The sequence below is a fragment of the Equus asinus genome, chromosome 20 (genome assembly GCF_041296235.1).
Source record: "Equus asinus isolate D_3611 breed Donkey chromosome 20, EquAss-T2T_v2, whole genome shotgun sequence".
In the NCBI taxonomy this organism is placed as follows: domain Eukaryota; kingdom Metazoa; phylum Chordata; class Mammalia; order Perissodactyla; family Equidae; genus Equus; species Equus asinus.
Window position 1 is genome coordinate 38,943,180 of NC_091809.1, and position 18,073 is coordinate 38,961,252.

The window sequence follows — 18,073 nt, forward strand, 5'->3', positions numbered from 1 at the left end:
CACTTCTGTTCTGTAAGGGAGAGGTGGGTTGCATGCATCCATCAGATTTCAAGCAGAATCTAGGAAAGGGAGGAGTGGGGGATTTTCAGGGTCTGCTGGTCTTAGCAATCATTCCTCAGAAGACAACTCCTGCTTTCAGTGGCCCCAGTGCGCCTCCCCAAACACCACTCCCCAGACGGTTTCTTAAAATAGACAAAGCAGCTAAATTCCACAACAGGCAGAACTACCTGTAATGACTGGCTGGTGAACGCCCTTCAGACAAAACAACAGAACAGAGAAATGGTGGAGCAGGACGGCCAGGGCCTGAGCCCAGAAGGCTACTGGAGGGCAGGGAGGGCCACGCCTTTCTCACTTGGCGGGAAAAGCAGGGGCAGAATCCACAAGATGGAAGCATGACCAGGGCCACAGGAAGACACCTCTAGGGAGGACCAACTGGGAAGCAGGCCCTGAAAGGGGGTGATGGTCCCCCAAACCCAAGCAGCTCTACCTGGAGGCGGCTCTGAGTTCAGAGGCTGAGTGAGGCGGGACCCTGGGGGACTCAGGCCAGTCTGGGTGGAGTGTCGTGATCTCAGGATGAGGACTCAGTGCTGCGGATACACAACCCTTCCTCTCTATTTGCTTTTCCCTTTTTGGGTTTTGTTTTTCTTTTAGCTTCCTGTTAAAATTTCTTTTGAAAATATTCCAGCCCTGTTTGCCAGACTGAGGGAGAAACAAGGAGTTTCACTTAGGTCAAAGTGGCAGGAGGGGTCAGAGCCTGGGCTTGGGGGCAGCGACCATCCCCTCGGGGCCCAGGGCAGTTCCTGAGGCAGGGGAGAGCAAGAAGGAAACAAACCTCAGGTAACCAGTCAGTGGTGTGGGCTGTGGGTGTGGCAGAGATGGGGACTACCGCATTCACGTCCAAAATTTTTAAAAATTCTCTGCCAGCCAAAAGAATCATATCTGGGCCTCACCTGGCCCCTTTGTGAGCGGTCAGGGGTCTGAAAAGCCTTGTTTTTCCTTCTTGGCCGGGGTTTGCCCCATCAGCTCCTCCTTTCTTTGAGTTTTTAAAAATTATTATTGCGACGGGCATATTTCCTTACAGGAGAATGCATATGCCCCAGAAGAGGGCCCTAAGAGAGGACTTGGCTTGGTTTTCCAAAGGTGGGACAAGTTTCTTCTCACTGTTGGTTATTTGGAAAGTCCCTCTGGTTGTACCTGGGGGCACAGTGGGCTTCAGTTCCTTCAGGAGGCAGGACAGGTCGCTGTCTCCTAGCCCCTGGCCTCGCCTAGTGCTTTTGACAGGAGACATTCAAAAGGAAGTGGAAGCTACTCATGTGCATTGATACGCAGACCCCAGCAGCCCCCTTCCTCCTGACCTCTGCATGAAACCAGACACACAGGGCCCAGGGCTCGGTTCAGACTCTTTTTATTGCCTTTTTTCACAAATGGTAGAAAGAGATGGAAGGGGAAGAGCTGGCTCTCTGGCTTCTAAGCCAATCCCTCAGGGAGCCCCAGGCATCACTGCCAGGAGGGAAGAGACCCTCCCTGCTCCTCTTGGCTCACCCCCTCATTCACCAGGGGGAGAAGCTCCTGGCCCAGGGACAAGCCCTTCCTCCTGGCACTCCTGATATTCGCATCAAGGGTCATCGTGGTTCCTAGAGAGAGAGAGGCTGGTTTGCAAGGCTCTGGCCCAGGGCAAAGAGGCCCCAGGAGGGGCCGTGCCTCTCTTCACATCAGCCTCTCTCCCGACCCAGTTCTCCTATGGGAGCCCAGCTCCTCTATTCTGTGTCACCTTCTCTTCACCCTTTGTCCCTCGTTCTCCCTCGTGCTCCAGGACTCCTCCCTTCTCCCTCACTCACTGGGTCCTTTCCTTTTGACACTTCCCCCACAAGCCCTTCTCTACCTTCCTGTTTTGTCACCCCTTGGCCCACCCTGCCTAGCCCTCCACTCTCGTTTTTGTGAGACTCCTAGGCCCCACCTCTCGACGTTTCTGTCCTGGCCTTTGGCTCTGGCTCCGGCTCCGGCTCCGGCTCCGACTGCGTCCAGGGCCCCGCGAGCCCCGAGAGCTGCCAGAGCCTCTTGAAGAGTTGCTGCCAGCTGTGGAACAGGTGCTGGTGCCCTGGCCCCGCGACAGGAAGCTTGGTCGACTGTAAGGGAGCCGGGCCTCTTCTGCAGCACAAGAGAGAAGGGCAGCTGGGCCCAGGGGACAGAACACCTCTGCTCACCCACGATGCCACCCCAACCATAATCCCAGCACCGGAAGAAGAGTTGAGGGCAGGCAGAGGGCTCAGGCCATCCCAGGGGCTGAGGAGAGGCAGAGTGCCCAGCACATGGCCTTGACATTAAACGTGCTCAGAAACTTGTAGGGCACTCCCAAGCAGAGCCTTGGGAAAAGAGGGGCAGCACATCCAGCCCCCACTCTTCTCTCATCTGGGCTTCAGGCCTGGGAAAGGACACAATTTGGGAACTCCAGGGGATTCTGCTCAGAGAGCTAGAGAGACAAGTGTCTTTGATGTTTATCAAATGCATGAACCCAGCTGAAAGTGAGGGGTGAGCTGGGTTGAAAATTAGTCCATTGATGGCACCAGCTGTACTACACTATTATTATTACTAGGTGGGCCCTAAAGCCCACCTTTTTACATAGCAGTGGCCCTCCATCCTGCCCTGGCCCTCCTTACCATCCAGGTGGGTGCCCCACTGGGTCCCCAGGGGCCCCGCCGGCACCATTCTTCTCTCCCCACTGCGCTCCCGTTCCAAGGAGGACATGCTGCCTGCTGCTCTCAGCCCTAAGGCCCAGCTTGCCTCCTCCTCTGGTGGCGGCAAGGGTGGTGGGGGCAAGTCTGGGGAGAGACCTGTATTCAGCAGAGTCTCCTGCTTCTCCTGATACCAATCTTTCTCCCACTCCCATTCCCCGGCACCAAGAGGCTGCGAACGAACAGCCGAGATGTGGGTTTACCTGCTCCTCCCTCCACCCGCAGAGCTCAACCTTGGTTTCCTGCCTGTTCCCCCTACTGTCACCCTCTCCCAGGCCCAAGGGCCCCCTCACCCCCAGGACTGTGCTCCCGCCTGTAGGGAAGAGCCTTGGGTTTCTTCCGGATTCGGGCACGGGGCCCTTGAAGTGGAGGAGTCATCTCCCCAGGCACCTGCCGGGTTCTCCCTGTAGCATTAGGAGACCAGGAGAGGAGCAAGTAAGACAGGGTCAGGAAGGGGACTTGGGGGTGGAGGGGAAACAAGCTTTTGGGGGTATGGGGAGATGGGGGCAAGTTGACGGTTCTACAGACTTACCTGGGGCACTGCTGGCTGCACTAGGGACAGGGCTCGGGCTGAGGTGATGGGAAGCCATGGGGCCAGCACCCGGGCCAGCACCCAGGCCAGCAGGCCTCCCTTCATGGCTACTCAGAGTGGGCTGGGATACACTGAGAGGAGAACTTGGCCCAAGGGGCACCCTCCTGCAATGACATGAGGCCTCAGCATTTGTTTACTCAGCAAACACTAAGTACCTATTATGTGCCAGGCACTGTGCTGGCCACTCAGCCTAAAATTCAGATGAATAAGACATAGCCCATCCCCCACAAGGCTCCCAAGCTAGTGAAGCATGAGGAACGCCATGTCCTTCAAATGCCCCAGGAAGCTTGCAGAGTCACTCCAACGGAGAAACAGTCTGAAGGCAGTGAGGGACCTTGTCAGCCTCCACATTTCTCCCCAAGAAATGCAGTCACGAGACCTCTGTACCCCAGATTCATCCATCCATCCATCCAATCATCCACTGAATAGATATGTACCAAAGGCCTACAATGTGCAAGGTACTATATACCTCCCTACCTGGGCATCTGGTGGAGATGCGGAATATCAGTGGGGGGCTGGGGAGGGTCAGGAGGTGAGGGAGTAAGAGTAGCTGTGGACTGTTGTCCATAGGAAGGTGTTGGGGAGGGGGTTTCCCCTTGGGACGGAGGGACCAAGCACCCTCCACTGGAGCTGGGCTCTGCCAGGTGGCTCCTCTCAGGCATTGGTGGGCACCACTCTTCTGGCTCTGAGCTGGTGGCAAAGAGGCAGGAGGGTAGGGATGAATGAGTAGCTTCTACACCTCCCCTTGGCCTTCCTGTTGTCCCCTTCCCTTCCTCTCCCAGCATCTCTGCCCTCCGCTCTGCAGGAGGCCCTGGGCTGGTCTCATGCGTACAGGGCATCTGCAACAGGGCACATCCTTACCCGCCCTCCAGCTCCTCCTCAGGCCCCTCTAGGCAGTTCAGTTCACAGGAAGAGGGAGGTGGTGGCAGGGCTTCCGGCCAGTTGAGGGAGGGCATCTGCACAGCTTTTCCCAGAAGCTTCACTTTGCCTCCCCTGGCTCCTGAGGAGAGTAGGATGGAGGCACACCAAGATACAGGTAGGAAACAGGCAGTGATGAGACATGTCAGAAGAAGTGCTGGGCTAGGTCCCAGAGGGGAAGGGTAGAGGATACTCTCTGGGGATACTCTGCTCAGGGCTAAAATGGGGGTGTTAGGAACTGGAGTCATACCACTGTCCCCTTGGCTCCATTCTGGAGGAGCATACTGGCTCCAGGTGCCTGGATCCCCTGAGGGGTTTGGGGGGAACCCCCCATGGAAGGTCTGCAGCTCCTCTCCGGCTGGGTCAATGGTGCTATAGACAGGACCCTCAGCAGAGGCGGCAGTGCCCCGGGCCGTCTGAGCCAGGTAAAGGGAGATTCCTGCTTCTAAGGAGGAGAAAGAGGGAGGCCCAGGGAGGAGGCAGGGGGCAGAGACAGAAAAATAGAGGACAACAGGAGAATGGAGGGCAAAGGCAATCCCACTGATCAACTTCTTTCCCCACCCTAAACCTGGGTAAAGGTTAAGTGTGAGAGAGGCTCCCCCAACTCACATCCTCCCCAAGGACTGACCAACCTCAGGAAGTCTGGGACTCCTCAGCTCCCTTCAGTTTGTCCCAGCAGGGTGAGAGGAAAGGATGGTGGTGGGGGCCAAGTGTGCCCCTGAGGGAATGAGAACTCCTCACCATTGTAATATCTGTCATCTGGGTCAGGATTGCTGGGGCAGCAGCTTCCCCTGGGTTCCTGGGCTGAGGGGCTTCGAGATGGGTGGGGCCACGAGTCTGCCAGCCATGGGTAGGGAGCAGGGCCAAGGCCCATGGGTGGCCTGAATGAGAGCAAATGAATGTTGGGGATGGAGCACCAAAAGAGGAGCTGTAGGACAGTAATGGTTGTGTTTGGTGGTGGGAAGTGGGAGACCATCAGCATGGGGAGGCAGTGAGGCCTGGAGAGGAAGGGAGCGGTCTCTCAGTGGAGGAGATTATCCTGGGAGATGAGTTAAGAGAATTACCTGGAACTGGCTCCCGAGAGGCCCTCTGAGTGTGGAAAGGACACTGGGGGAGACGAGGGGGAGACTGTGTGAGAGAAGAGCCCATACTTGGGGTCTGAACCCCAATGGGGCAGAGACGGCTTACCTGCAGGTGTGTAGGCAAAGGAGGCTTCCGAAAAGAGACCCGTCGGAGAAAGAAGAGGGGAAATGGGGAGAAGGGTCAGAAATATTCTTGTCCATTCCTTGGCCCTGATCCCAATTCCCCCTGGACCAATTTCGTCGGAATTTCTAGGAATGGGACTCAGACATCAGTATTTTTCTAAAGTTCCCCAAGTGATTCCTATGTGCAGCCAAAACTGGGAACCACAGATTTAACAGACCTCAGACCTCTCCAGACACGCCTCTTACCAGGGAGCAGCAGAACTCAAGCCTCCTTTCAGCGGGCTCCGCCTTCCCACCCAGACACCGCCTCACAATTTATTGCCCGGATTGTGGCCACCGCTCCCCACCCCCCACACTCCTGCCAGGCCTCGCCCCCTCAGGAAGTTCGCTTACCCCTCCAGACTTGGCCCTGCTTTACTGAGACTGACTGCAAAGGCTACTCTTCCCTTGGCGTCTTAGGGGCAAATCCTACCTGCTTCCTCGGACTCAGGTCCCGCCCCCTCCGGGCCCCGCCCTCTCCCCCCGTGCTGACTGCTCCCAGGTCCACGATGCGTACCCCGCCCCTCTCCAAGGGGCTGAGCTACTGGTGCGACCCCTCCTTTCCGCCCCCGCCCCCACGCACGGAGCGTGGAACCCTCCCCCTCCCTCTCTGCATCCCGCCCGCCTCCCTCCCTGGAGGGCGGGATCTCCAGGCCCTGCCCGGCCGAGGCCCTCCTCTCCGTCTGCCCATCGCCGGAACGCGTCCCCAGCCGGCGCCGACCCCGAGGCCCGGCTCTCACCCGTGTAGTGACTGAGCTCTTTGCGCTGCCTCCGGCGCCGGTAGAGGGCGGCGCAGAGCCCGAGGAGCAGCGCCCCGCAGGCGGCACCGCTGCCCGCGAGGAAGGCGGGCTCCCGCAGCAGCCTCGCCAGCCGCTCCGCCAGCCCCGGGCCCACCTCGAGCCCAGGCTCCACTTCCGGCGGGGACGCTGTGGGGGTCAGAGAGGTGAGGGGAGTAGGGGTCTGGAAACCCAAGAGCTAGGAAGGGGCCATTCGGGACCCCGTAAAAAGCACTGCTAACCCTGGACCACCCCCCCCCCTTAAATTCCCGAGCTCGGCTCTCCCACCACCCCCCTCCGGACTCACGCAGCTGCACCAACACCGGGGCACTGGCTACGCCCACGCCAGCGCCGGTGGCCGCAGCGACCTGGGTCCGGTAGAGATGACCCGGCAGCAGTCCCCGGAGCACCGCGGAGCGTGCCCAGCCTGCCGCAGACCGATTGAGGTGGAAGCGGCTCTCATTCCCCAGGCACCAGATCTAGGGAGGCCAGGTTTAGAGAGCCAGAAATGGACTTCTGGCCTCACTGGAAACTTGAAGCTCTGAATGGTAGAGGGGGCTTAGCCAGGCATAATGCAGCCTGGAGAGAACACTCTGAAACCTCCCTCCTCTCTCCTAACCTCATCCCCAGCCCCAGAGCCAGGCCTAGGTTCCCACCTCCCTAGGCCCTCCCTCTTCCTCCTTTCCGTAGTCCTCCCACCCAGTCCCTTCTCAAACCCTGTACCTGGTATTCCTTGATGACCCCATTTTGCTGGGAGGGGAGCGGAGGTTCCCAGGACACAGTGATACTGCTATTGCCTTCACCTCCCAAGGCCACTGTCACTCCCTGGGGGGGACCACTGGGGGCTGAGCCAGGGTGGAGCATGGTGAGGACACAGTCACTGCAAGCTGCCCCTCATGCCCCAACCTTCCCTCCCAGTTCTAACATCTTAGGAAACCAAGACGCATCCCTCCTTTCCTCCTACCCCCTCGCTCTCCCTCTGCAAACTGTCATCCGCATCCCTCCTTTCCTCCTACCCCCTCGCTCTCCCTCTGCAAACTGTCATCCGCATCCCTCCTTTCCTCCTACCCCCTCGCTCTCCCTCTGCAAACTGTCATCCTCCCCCACTCCCTCTTCCCTTTTGTCCATCCAGGAGCTCTGTGCACTGCCCCCTTACCCTCCTCAGGAATGCTCCTCATCACAAAGGGGCTCTCAGCCCCCAGCCCCTCCTGGCCTTGGGCTTGCACCTTGATCTGAATTTGGGTCCCTGGGGGCAGTCCTCTTAGCACAGTACTTTGCTGGCTTGGGGACTGTAGGTCCAGCACTGTCCAGCTTCCCCCGTTAGGACCTGCCACCCTCCAAGACACCCGGAAACCTTGCACTAGCTGGACTGGGCCGTCTACCTGTAGGAGATGGGACAAAGCACACCGGAGGGAGAGGCTGGGGCCACACAAGTCCTCCAGGCCCAGCCCCTCCTCCACTCAACAGTCTTCCCCAGCCACTCACCTCCCACTCTCCTGTACCCATTCTTGGAGGCCCCTCCATCTCCCATCACGATCCCTGCTCTTAACCTCATTCCTATGCCACACTCACAGTCCAGGACACCTGCAGGGTCCGAGGCCCAAGGACTATGGGCTCCTGCATACGTACAGCCACTTCAGCCAGTCCTCGCTGGCCTCTCCATGGGTCCTCCACTGGCCTGGATGGGTTGCTGTCTATTGACCAAAGAGCCCATTCAGCAGGGGCCACCAGGGACAGGGAGTCGGGACTGAGAATGTGCTTGTGTCCTACCTCTGCCCTGCCCCACAGACTGTACTACTTAGTATTCCAGAGCACACCCAAGGGTCAGGAGGGGGCTGGTCAGGAGAATGGCTTTCAGAGGTGGGCCAGGGTGTCCGGCTAACATGAGTGTCTTTCTATATAACTGCATATGCACCTTTTAAAGCCTCAGGTCCTCATCTCTAACATGAAGATGACCCCTTCGAGGTCCTTCTAGTCCTGATAATCACATTATCTGTGGGTAAAGTTTCAGAAGTAAGGAGCTACCAAGATGACTGAATCAATCTCCCTCTCTCTCTCTTGTCTTCTTTTGTTCCCTCAATGAAAGGGAAGCATGATCTCCTATTCCACGCCAGGCCACCAGTACAGACCTGGCACAGCAGCAAAAAGCTGCCACAGTGCCATGGTTTTAGAAGAGGGGGTCTCTGTACTGTTACGTGTCAACCGATGAACTAGGGACTCTGACCTTACTCACCCTGGGTGCGGACAGGCTCAGAGACAGGGCTGGGCTCACTGAGGCCCCAGGCTCCCACAGCTCGCACTAGGAATAGGTAAATGGTATTGGGCTGCAGACCACTGACGGTGTGTGTCTCCAGCTGCACACCATCTGCCACTGTCTGCCATGTGTTGCCAGCAGCTTGGCTACAATGAGAATGAAGTAACAGAGTTGTGTAAGCCAGGGAACCCCCAACCTGTCTACTCCATTTTATCCATTCTTTATGGCCCCCTACTACCTCCTTACCCTGAGAGAGGGATTGGGGTGACCCCCTCCCCACAATAGCAAAGACCCTAAGGACTTAGGGTTCCCCCGCTTTTAACTTTCCAGGTTTGCAGTCAAAACTTTCTCCATACCTGAAAGCCTCTATCACGTAAGAGGTGACTTTGTCCCCAGCCTGTGGGTTGGACTTCCAGGTCAGGGTAATGCTATTCTTGGTGATCTCAGTGACCACTGGCTGAGAGGGAGGCCCTGGAGGGGTGCTGGGTTCTGTAGGGGGATCTGGTGATACTCCCCAATATTCTGCAGTGAGGAGATAATCTTTAAGTAGAAAGATGGGAAATGGATGGCCCCAGTATAACCTGCCTCCTTCTCAGAGGAGCTGTGGAGCTGTGACAGTGGTGATAGTGGAGAGCGGGAACTAACCCCTATTCCTGTCTGCCTCCCAAGGGCACCACTTCTGTCCTCCTCCTCCCCACCACCATGGCCATGGCATTTGGGAGATAAAATCGGTCCTAGGGGTTGGAAAGTTACTGACTACCTTTGAAGCAGGTTCAGAGAAAGGTGCCGGCGAAACAAGGGAACAAAGCAAAACCTCACCCCGCCTCCTCAGCCAGCCACTCCATGTGGCTTCCCCTGTGGAACTCTTGGCCACACAGCTGTAGAACCCTGTGTCCATCTCCTGCAGGAGAGGGTAGAGGACTGGCAAAGTGGGAGGGGAGCGAGGTAGGGCGAGGGGGTGGAGGTGGGTATACTGAAGGATGGGGAGGATGTTCTAGGCAGTCTGAGAGAGCACAGGGGTAGAAATGGAGTTAAAGTCCCAGTGGGTACTTACTAGAGTTGGGCATGTGGACTGCATGGCCATTCTCAGTTACTCAGGACCTAGGGGTGAGACTTACCTGCACATTGGCGATGTACAAAGTACCATTGGCCATTAGGTTGAGCTGGAGGTCATCCCCCTGCAGCCACTGCCCATCCTTCTTCCATTGGACGCTAGGTTGTGGGTTCCCTGTCACTCTGCATGGCAGCCACACAGAGGAGCCAAGTGCCAGTGTCTGATTGGCTGGTCCCTGGATGATGATGGGAGGCAGTCCATCGAAGGAGGCTGAGAGAGGAAGAACTTGGGCACTTCAGGGGAGGATTCTGTGTCCAGACAACCAGCCCCTTGTCCTCATTCTCTGTCCTTCACATATCCCCCTGCCCACCAAGATCAGAGGGGTTGCCCTAACCATCTGTAGTCTCTGCCTGGGCCCAGCCATCTATTAGCGGCTTCTGCAGCTAATTTCCAAACTTCAAGAACATGTCTCAGGAACACGCCCCACCCATTGCAGACATGATTGTATAGAATCCAAGAAAAACAGATCTCTTGAAGCCATTATTTCCTTCCAGGCCATGGGTCCAGCCCTATCTCCTTGGGCACGTACCTCCTTTTACCTCCAACAGGGCCTTGGCCAGGATGCTGCCGGCCACACTGACAGCCTGGCACACATAGTAGCCAGCATCCCCACTCTGCACTTCAGTGATGTTGAGCTGGCCTCTGGGAGAGACTGAGAAGCGCCCTGTGGGCTGAAGCGACTGACTGGGGAAAAGCAGGACCTGGGGACAGAGGCAGGAACCAAGGTAGGGAATGAGAGGGCAGCTGGGCAGAGAGAGATCCCCATTCCCATCAACCCCGGAATCCAGAGAATCTCTTAGGTTCTAGTTCATACTCTGTCCCTAGCCGGTTATGTGACCTTGGGCAAACAAATAAAATCCTATTTACAAAAATGAGGGAATATTATGAGATGATTTTGGGGGGCACTTCCCAGGTCCATGACTTACTAGTTGGGAAACTCTGAGCAAGTTTTTAACCTTCCTGAGCCTCAATTTCCCCAAATTTGACTCTTAGAGGATAGTTGTGAAGACTAAACGAAATAATCATATGAAACTCTTTTAATACCTTGCATGATAAACATTAAATCCTTTCCCTTTCTTTCTGGCTTTCACATTTTTACATTAGATAGATACATGGAAGGTAGGGAAGCAGGCTTGGGTCTCAGGATAAACAGTACCGTGCTGAGCCCCTGACTGATACCTACTCCACCTTCTACTACTATCAGCATTTTTATTCATTTCAGAATTTAATTAAAATGCAGCAGTTGAAGAGAGGTGACTGTGAGCTCCCTCTGGTGGAAACCCCTTATAAGTTGAAGCCATGTTCTACTCTGAGCAGCTTTGGTCCGGTTTCCAGAGCCCTATGTTAAAGCGAGGCCCCAGGGGTCTGGAGGAGAAGGGATCTAATTGGATTTGCTACATTCTCAGGACAGCCTTGCCCCAGATAGAAAGATTCTCCAAAGAATTACTATGCTGGACTCTTCTCTACCACCTAAACGTATTATTATCATTTATTTAAAAAGGGTCCAATATGTTCCAAGCCTTTTATTTTCATTATCTTATTTAATCCTCCCAAATAACCTGCAAGGGCTTCTAGGAAGACCAGAGGTCAAACAGAACTGCAGAGAGAAGTTTGCAGAACATAGAGGAGGGAGGCTAAGACCCAGAGGAGAAGTTAGTGGGAAGGCCCTTGGAGCTGGCCACCTACTTGACTTCCCTCCTTCTGCCAGAAGATGGCAGGTGGGGGGTTTCCTTTGGTCTCACACTGGAAAGTCACACTCTCTCCAGGAGCTGCCATCTGGTCCTGGGGCTGGGTCACCAGCTGGGGCGGGACTGGGAAGGGAAGGGGAGATAAAAGAACAGGGAGTCAGGGGTACTAAGAAGAGAGACTGAGGGAACAGGAGAGATAAGCCCAAGCTTGGCTTAAGTAGGAGCAGATATCCATCTCTTGCCCAAGGCTCTTTAGCTTTCTCCTTCTCTCGCTCCTTCTAGAGATCCTCCTTCAGATGACCCACTCACGTCTCCCACTCTGTCCTTTCTCCCTCATTCTCCACTTTGACCCATCCTTCATCTTCCCTCATTGCATCCCTGCTGCAGGCAGTCCCAGGTGGACCCTCACCGTGAACAGTGAGGGAGCCAGACGCTTCAGCACGGCCCATGCTGTTCTCCGCCACGCAGGTGTAAGTCCCCTCATCTTCAGCATTCACACGCCCAATCCAAAGGCTGTGGTCGCTCCGGATCTCATACCTGCTCCACTCCCCACCCCAAGGCTGGGTTGGCCACAGCTACAGACCCCCTCTCTCTTCCCCAGGACAGACCAGAATCAGGGTACATAAAGACAAGGTAGGCCTCAACAGGGACAGAAGCTGGTACCCATGGACCCATGAGTGGATGTGGGGGCTGGGTAGGACAGGGGCCATAGGCTCTGGGGAACAGACTTCTCTGTGTCATCAAGTAAGAGGGGGTCTGCCTTCCAGTTTTCAAGGGCAAGGTATGCCCTTGAGCTGGTTGGGTTTCCTTAAAGGCAGGAGGAAGGGGCTTCTCACCTGCCTATGGGCAGTTCCCCATCCTCCTTGCGCCAGCGTAGGCGAGGCGGTGGATCCCCCTGCACCTCACATGGGAAATCCACAGGGGCATCAGCCAGGACCACCTGATTCATTGGTCTACGCAGGAATGAGGGACGTTCTATGGAGTGGGAGTGAGTGAATAGTCAGGGGGTCTGCACAGCCACTTACTCCCCAGGCTACACACTCCCATAACTCCAAAACTCCGTGTGCCTACCCAGTACCACAAGTTCAGCCACTCCACTCTCCCGTTCTCCTGCCATGTTGGAGGCCACACATACATACATCCCTGCATCACTCTTGAGTGTATGTGACATCATCAGCTTCCCTCCACGGATCTGCAGAGTAATAATGGTAACTTTGGTCCTTTATAGCTATCAAAGCATGTTTATTTATTTGATCCTCACAGCAAGCCAATGAAGAAGACCAGTGAAGTTGATCTGCTTATCAGATAAGGTATCCTTAAGTGATTTGCCCAAAGTGGGGCTCAGATCTATCTTTTCTCCCACAGCCCAGACTCCCTCCCACCAGTCGCTGGGGCATCATGCTTCCCACCTATCTTATACCAATTCCATCTTACTCATCCTTACTTCTCCCTCACTCAATAGCTGACTCTCAGCCTCCAGTTAGCTAATGCCCTGATCTCAAATCTCTGTCCTTATCACCTCCAAGATTATTTCCCTGCCCCTCCAAGAGCCTTAGGTTCAGGCCTTCCTCCTTTGACACTAGTGCCACACCCCTAGCCTATGGCCCTGCCCCTCATGATGGCCCTGGCCCCCAGTCACATCCCCAGCCATGGCACCGTTCCTAACCGTGATCCTTCCCTCTTCCTCCTTGATTCTTGCACTGTCCTTCTTCCAAGACACGGAGGGCTCTGGGTGGCCGCGGGGGGGCACACATTCCATTACTGCTGGCTCCCCAACTGCCACCACCAGGTTCCCAGGAGACTGCCGGAAATCATCGCGGAGGACTGAAGAAAGAGCGACAGACAGAATATAATCAGGGGAATAAACAGGGTATGGGGTGACATACGCGGGTGAGGACATCAGTAAAGTGTTTTCGGGGAGGGATGAATCACGGCAGACCCGAACTCTCCCCCAGGTGCGAAAATACCAGGCCCACTTCCTCCTCTGGCGGGGACTTTGGAGACCAAAGGTCTTAGTCGCAAAGGAAGCTATTGAATGGGCTGAGACTGGGGCTGGCTCTGGACCGGATTATCCCGTGCCCTCCCGCCTCCTCCAGGCTCTGGAAGCAATCAGCTGCCGACGTGGAGACTCTCACCTGCCACTTCTAGCGAGGCGTTTCTGCTAGCCGCTGCCCCCAGGTAGTTTCGCGCCACGCAAGTGTAGACACCCTCGTCGGGCCGCGCGCGGCGCCCGTGCACGATGCGGGGGAAGAAGAGGGCGCCGCTGGGCAGCAGCAGACGGTGAGCGCGCGGGTCCTCCCGAGCAGTGGCCACGCGCGCCCCATTCTTGTACCACTCGATGTTGGGCCGGGGCCGGCCCTCAGCGCGGCAGGGCAGCGTGGCCGGCTCTCCTCGGGAGACCAGCAGATCTGGAGGCTGCTCCACGATACGGGGCATTGCGTCCTCCGGCTCGACTCGTGACCCTGAGAGTAGGGAGGTGGCGCGGAGCATTCAGACAGGGAAATTGGGAGAAAGATTGAGGCTCCAGAGAGAAAAAGAACCCCGCCTGCCCACCCCTGCCCACCCGCTCTCTCTAAAGAGTCCAATATCTCCGTTTGGGCAGACACCCCACGTTCTTAGGCTCAAAAGGAGGTGCCTACAGACGGGCAGATCAGTGGCGGAATCAGGACACAACTCCTAGGCCGGCTTTCTAGGCTGCCTGAAGACACCCGCCTCCTCTCCTGCCAAGTTTCCGTGGGGAGTGACTGGGCTACGGCCTGGCAAGTAGACCCGGTCTCTAGCCTTCTGGTTTTCTGTCCCCCACTGCACTGGTTCCCAGATCGTCCTGGCTCAGTGAACAACCATGAATGGGGCACCAGCACCAACACTTGGTTCTTCGCGCCTGCCTGGTCCCGAGTCGGGGAAATGGAGAACGTGGACCGGCCTGGGGTCGCTTAGGAAAGGGAAGACGTGAGTGACAGAGCTGGGACCTGGGACTAGAAGGGGCTCTTATCCTAGAGTCCATGAACGGGCACAGAGTGCTTCTTACGGACATCCAGGTGATCACACTTCCAGGGTTCTGTGAAGTCACAGGAATTGAACGAAATGATGGTGGAAAGGTGAGTAAACGCTCCTTTTCTGAGAGGTGCATAGTTTTCAACAGATTATTCTACACGTTGATGTAGCCAAGAAAGGCTACGTCCATTGGGAAAGAAATTTCTCTACTTCCCGTGTTCACTCTGCTCCGTTCACCCACATGTTCTGCTCCTGTCCCTCACTTGGCCTACAGACTTCTGCTTGCTTCGTCTTCTGCAATCAGTTTGGTTCCAGGATCCAGGAGCCGGTTATGCTCGGATACCCCCAGCTTCATCAAAAGTGGATTTGCAGCCCCTGGCGGCCAGTAGGCGCCGCTGCATCCTCGTGTAATCGGGGACTACCCCGCGCTTCGGCTCTTCTCCTCCCCTCCCCCCGCCCCGACCCTCCCCCCCAGTTTCAAAATCCGCAGGGACCTCTTGCTTCTGGCCTCGGTGTGGGATTGGGCTTCATTTCTCGCCCCTACTCTTAGACGTTATGATGGAGAGAAAGCTGGACAGGTTGCCAGGTTGCTGGTGCTGTCCTGGGGAGAGTTGACGTAACTAGTTAGGGACAAGAAGATGGGTTTCCCTTCCACTTAGGGAAGGGAGTAATTTTCTCGATTTCCTCCCTTCCAGATGGAAATCTCCGCTTCTCATCCGACTCTTCTCCTCCATCCCATCCCAGTCCCAGTCCCAGTTTAGGCAGACCCCATGGCGAGTGACACTGGACTGGCTTATCATTCAGGGGTCGGCGTGGAGCCAGCTAGGGCTGGAATCTCAGACTTTGACACTTTCTAGCTGTAAGAACTTGTGCAAATTATGTAACTTCTCTCAGTCTCAGTTTCTTTCTCTGTAATGTGTGAGTAGTGATAGGGCTGTCATAAGACACCATGTATGCAAAGGACTTGGGGAAAGGCTAAATATATATGGCTATTCTACCACTACTTAGGGCTCTTCCTCCCCGACCCACCTTACCTTATCTTGGCTTCTACATTCTCCACCTGAAACAGATTCTACCAGGCCCCAATATTCCCTTTTCCCCCTTCACATGACCTTCAGATGTAATGGAAATAGACAGGTCTGTTATTGCCAAGCTGTATGTTGCTTTTGTGACCATTGGGATATTATTCATCCTCTCTGCATTTGTTTCCTCAGCGACAAAATGTGACCATCAACATTTCCCTACCTACCTCATTAAATTTTCTGGCTTAAATGAGACCATGTGTGGTGAAAACAGTCTGTAAGAGCACTAGGTGAGCAGAGGTGTGTCTGGGGCATCTGTGAGAAGGGCTCTGTGCCTAACCTTCTGGGCTTCTAGGAGGGTCAGGAGACTGGAGGATGCCAGCTCATTCCCCATCTTCTTCCTCCCCGCTCCCTCCGTACATACCACACCCTTCTGCTCGGGCCTTTCCCCCTAATTCCTGTAGACACAGCTGCGGGCCCCCTTTCCCTGGAATTTCTTTCCTGTCATTCCCAGTCTCAGGAGATGCTTCACAGCAGCTAATGAATAGCTAATAGCCATGCTAATGGGGCTCTGGGGCTCCTCCTCCAGCACCTGGAGTACTCCACACACGAAGACACACACATTGCCCAGGTCTCCTTTCTCTCCACCTTTGAGTCTCCAGCACCGTGCTTGCTACTACATTCGAGTAGGTGGAGGCCCAGTGATGCGGGCTGAGGAGCCCGAGGGAAACCACCGGCAAAGGCGTCCGGGAAAGCGGGAGTTCCCGACGCGGCCGGCAGGGGGCGCGATGGGGGCCTCTCCCGAGGCTCCCGGCGGTCAGCTCTCGCCGCCACCCCGCAGCGCTAGGCGAGAGCGCGCTGTCTCAGTCATTTATTAATCACCGTAATTAGCGGTAACGACCTCGCCGCCGGCGCTGCCCGCCCGCCGCAGCTCTGCCAGGGTGGGCCGGCTGTGAGTTCCACCTCTGAGGGGCAAACTTCTAAGTTTCCCTGAAACGGTCGGCGTCTCTGTCGTCCTCTGTGGCAAACACATCCAACGTTTTGGTTTCTTCATCTCGTCCTAAGTGAGTTCTTGGAAAACTTAGAATCCCGAAGGAAAACCTGCTACCTGGGTGGGTCACTTAGTTGGCCTGGCCTGGCCCAGGCCCGCCGGCTACCTCTGCCCTCCCTGCTGTGGGTCCCGGCCTCTCTTAGCTCCGTCACTTGCCCATCACCAACACGGTCCTCCTCACGTGGGGTGGCGGCGGGGGTCGGTTGGGGAGGTGGGGAGTAAAGCCCTCGACCTCCCGCCGATATCCCCACTCAGGTGCTCAAAGCCCCAAATCATCACTTGGTCTCCACTACTCGGGGAGGCCGTGGGAGGCGCCCCTCCGTCCTGGACCTTGGGGCAGAAGCGCTTTGGCCTCCCCCTCCACGCCGCCCTCCCATCTTACCCCCATCCCCGGATTCGACGTCCCCATGGGGCAAGGTCTTACCGTTGAGAGAAGAATCGCCGGGGGGCAGCAGGCTGTGGTTGAGCGCCGTCATGGAGGAGTTGAAACCGAAGAGTAGGTCGCTGGAGTTGGAGATGTCCCCGGCCAGGGAGTCCGCGAACAAGTTCATCTGCAGCAGCGTTTTGAGCAAGTAGCGCAGCATGGCGCGACCCGACTGGGACCGGGGCGGGGGGCTCGGGGCCCAGCCCCTGGGTCTGAGACCCGCGGGCCGGGAGCCGTAAGCCCCTCCACAGCCTCTGCGCGCTGCCCCAGCCACGGTGCCGCTCTCCCGCCGGCGCGCCAGGGTCCGGTGCGTGCCTCCGCGTGCCCTCCTCCTTCCCTCGTCCTTCTCTCCACGCCCCAGTGCTGGGGTCCCCCGGGACCCGGCGGGCGGAAAGCAGGTGCCACGTCGATCACGGCGTAATTAAGGGATTAATCCGCCTCCCTTCACCCTCCCACCCCTACCCCGACGGCCACTAGCAGGGCCAGAGACTAGAGTCGCGCAGCGCGTGAGTTGGAGTCCCCGCCCCGCGCCCCGAGTCCCGAGTCCCGAGTCCCGAGTCCCGCGTCGGGTTCTGCACAGTGCAGGAGAGTTTCCCTCCCTTCTCAAAGCACTCAAGATGAGGGACGAGGCTCTGTCGGACTCTGCCCTTGCCTGACTTTAGAACAGGACTCTCTCCTCTCTTGTCCCGGCCCTCAAGGAAACTGAGGCAAAGCGCAAGACCGCTCCTCTAGCTCTCAAAGCCCTGGCTCCCGTTCCTCCCACGTCCCGGGGCTTAGCGGCGTAAGTGCATGAGGCTGCGCTGGTCTAGAGCGGGAGTTGGGGGTGGGTGGAGAATAATTTCCCTTTGCCCCGCAGTCGCCTAGAGGCCAGAGCGTGAGGCGGCGCGTCTTGATCCGGGAGTCCTGCTCCAGACGCCCTAATCTAGTAGTTCCTGCAGGAGACTCAGAACAGGGATAAAACTGGAGGGGAAAGCCCAGGGAAACCTAGGCATCTCGCACCTATTTGCATACTTCTCGCATCTATTTGCATACCTTTGCATTACTCTGCTCTGACGTGTTTCATTAAATTTTTTTACCTTTTTGAGGAGACTGAAGGGGGCCTAGGGAGTCCGGGACAAAGAGAAAGAGAGCGATATTGTTTCTGTAAAGGCAAATGCAAGAGAAGAGATGGAGTTGATGGAAAACTCGTGCAAATCTGCTCAAATCTGACAAAGGTCGTCCTTCTTGGGGGGGGCAGGGTAGGGGGAGCATGACCCCCCCCTCC

At 56.5% G+C, this 18,073-nt stretch overlaps 1 protein-coding gene across 12 annotated transcripts; it reads right to left on the reverse strand.

Moving 5' to 3' along the window:
• Positions 1–13: 13 nt before the first annotated feature.
• Positions 14–16,969, reverse strand: ROBO3 (roundabout guidance receptor 3). Of its 12 annotated transcripts, XM_014848556.3 has the most exons (28): positions 16,810–16,969; positions 13,454–13,780; positions 12,985–13,142; positions 12,390–12,510; positions 12,155–12,293; positions 11,728–11,855; positions 11,317–11,441; positions 10,160–10,331; positions 9,635–9,840; positions 9,336–9,417; positions 8,873–9,038; positions 8,496–8,662; positions 7,835–7,956; positions 7,419–7,644; positions 6,986–7,107; positions 6,570–6,741; positions 6,227–6,412; positions 5,431–5,454; positions 5,307–5,349; positions 4,984–5,123; positions 4,493–4,687; positions 4,186–4,324; positions 3,802–4,014; positions 3,265–3,428; positions 3,026–3,136; positions 2,658–2,819; positions 1,958–2,148; positions 14–1,634 (listed from the first exon to the last, which is right to left on the reverse strand). In XM_014848556.3, exons 1-28 carry the CDS (start codon positions 16,967–16,969, stop codon positions 1,623–1,625), a joined length of 4,173 nt encoding a protein of 1,390 aa, XP_014704042.2. In that variant the 3' UTR covers positions 14–1,622. The 12 variants fall into 12 exon arrangements, with proteins under 12 accessions (XP_014704042.2, XP_070346107.1, XP_070346111.1 ...); XM_070490006.1 differs by lacking the exons at positions 4,493–4,687; positions 7,419–7,644; positions 7,835–7,956; ... (10 more) ...; positions 13,454–13,780; positions 16,810–16,969 and having other exon boundaries at positions 702–1,634; positions 5,307–5,454; positions 6,986–7,163; XM_070490010.1 differs by lacking the exons at positions 5,307–5,349; positions 6,986–7,107; positions 7,419–7,644; ... (11 more) ...; positions 13,454–13,780; positions 16,810–16,969 and having other exon boundaries at positions 702–1,634; positions 6,570–6,612.
• Positions 16,970–18,073: the final 1,104 nt, after the last annotated feature.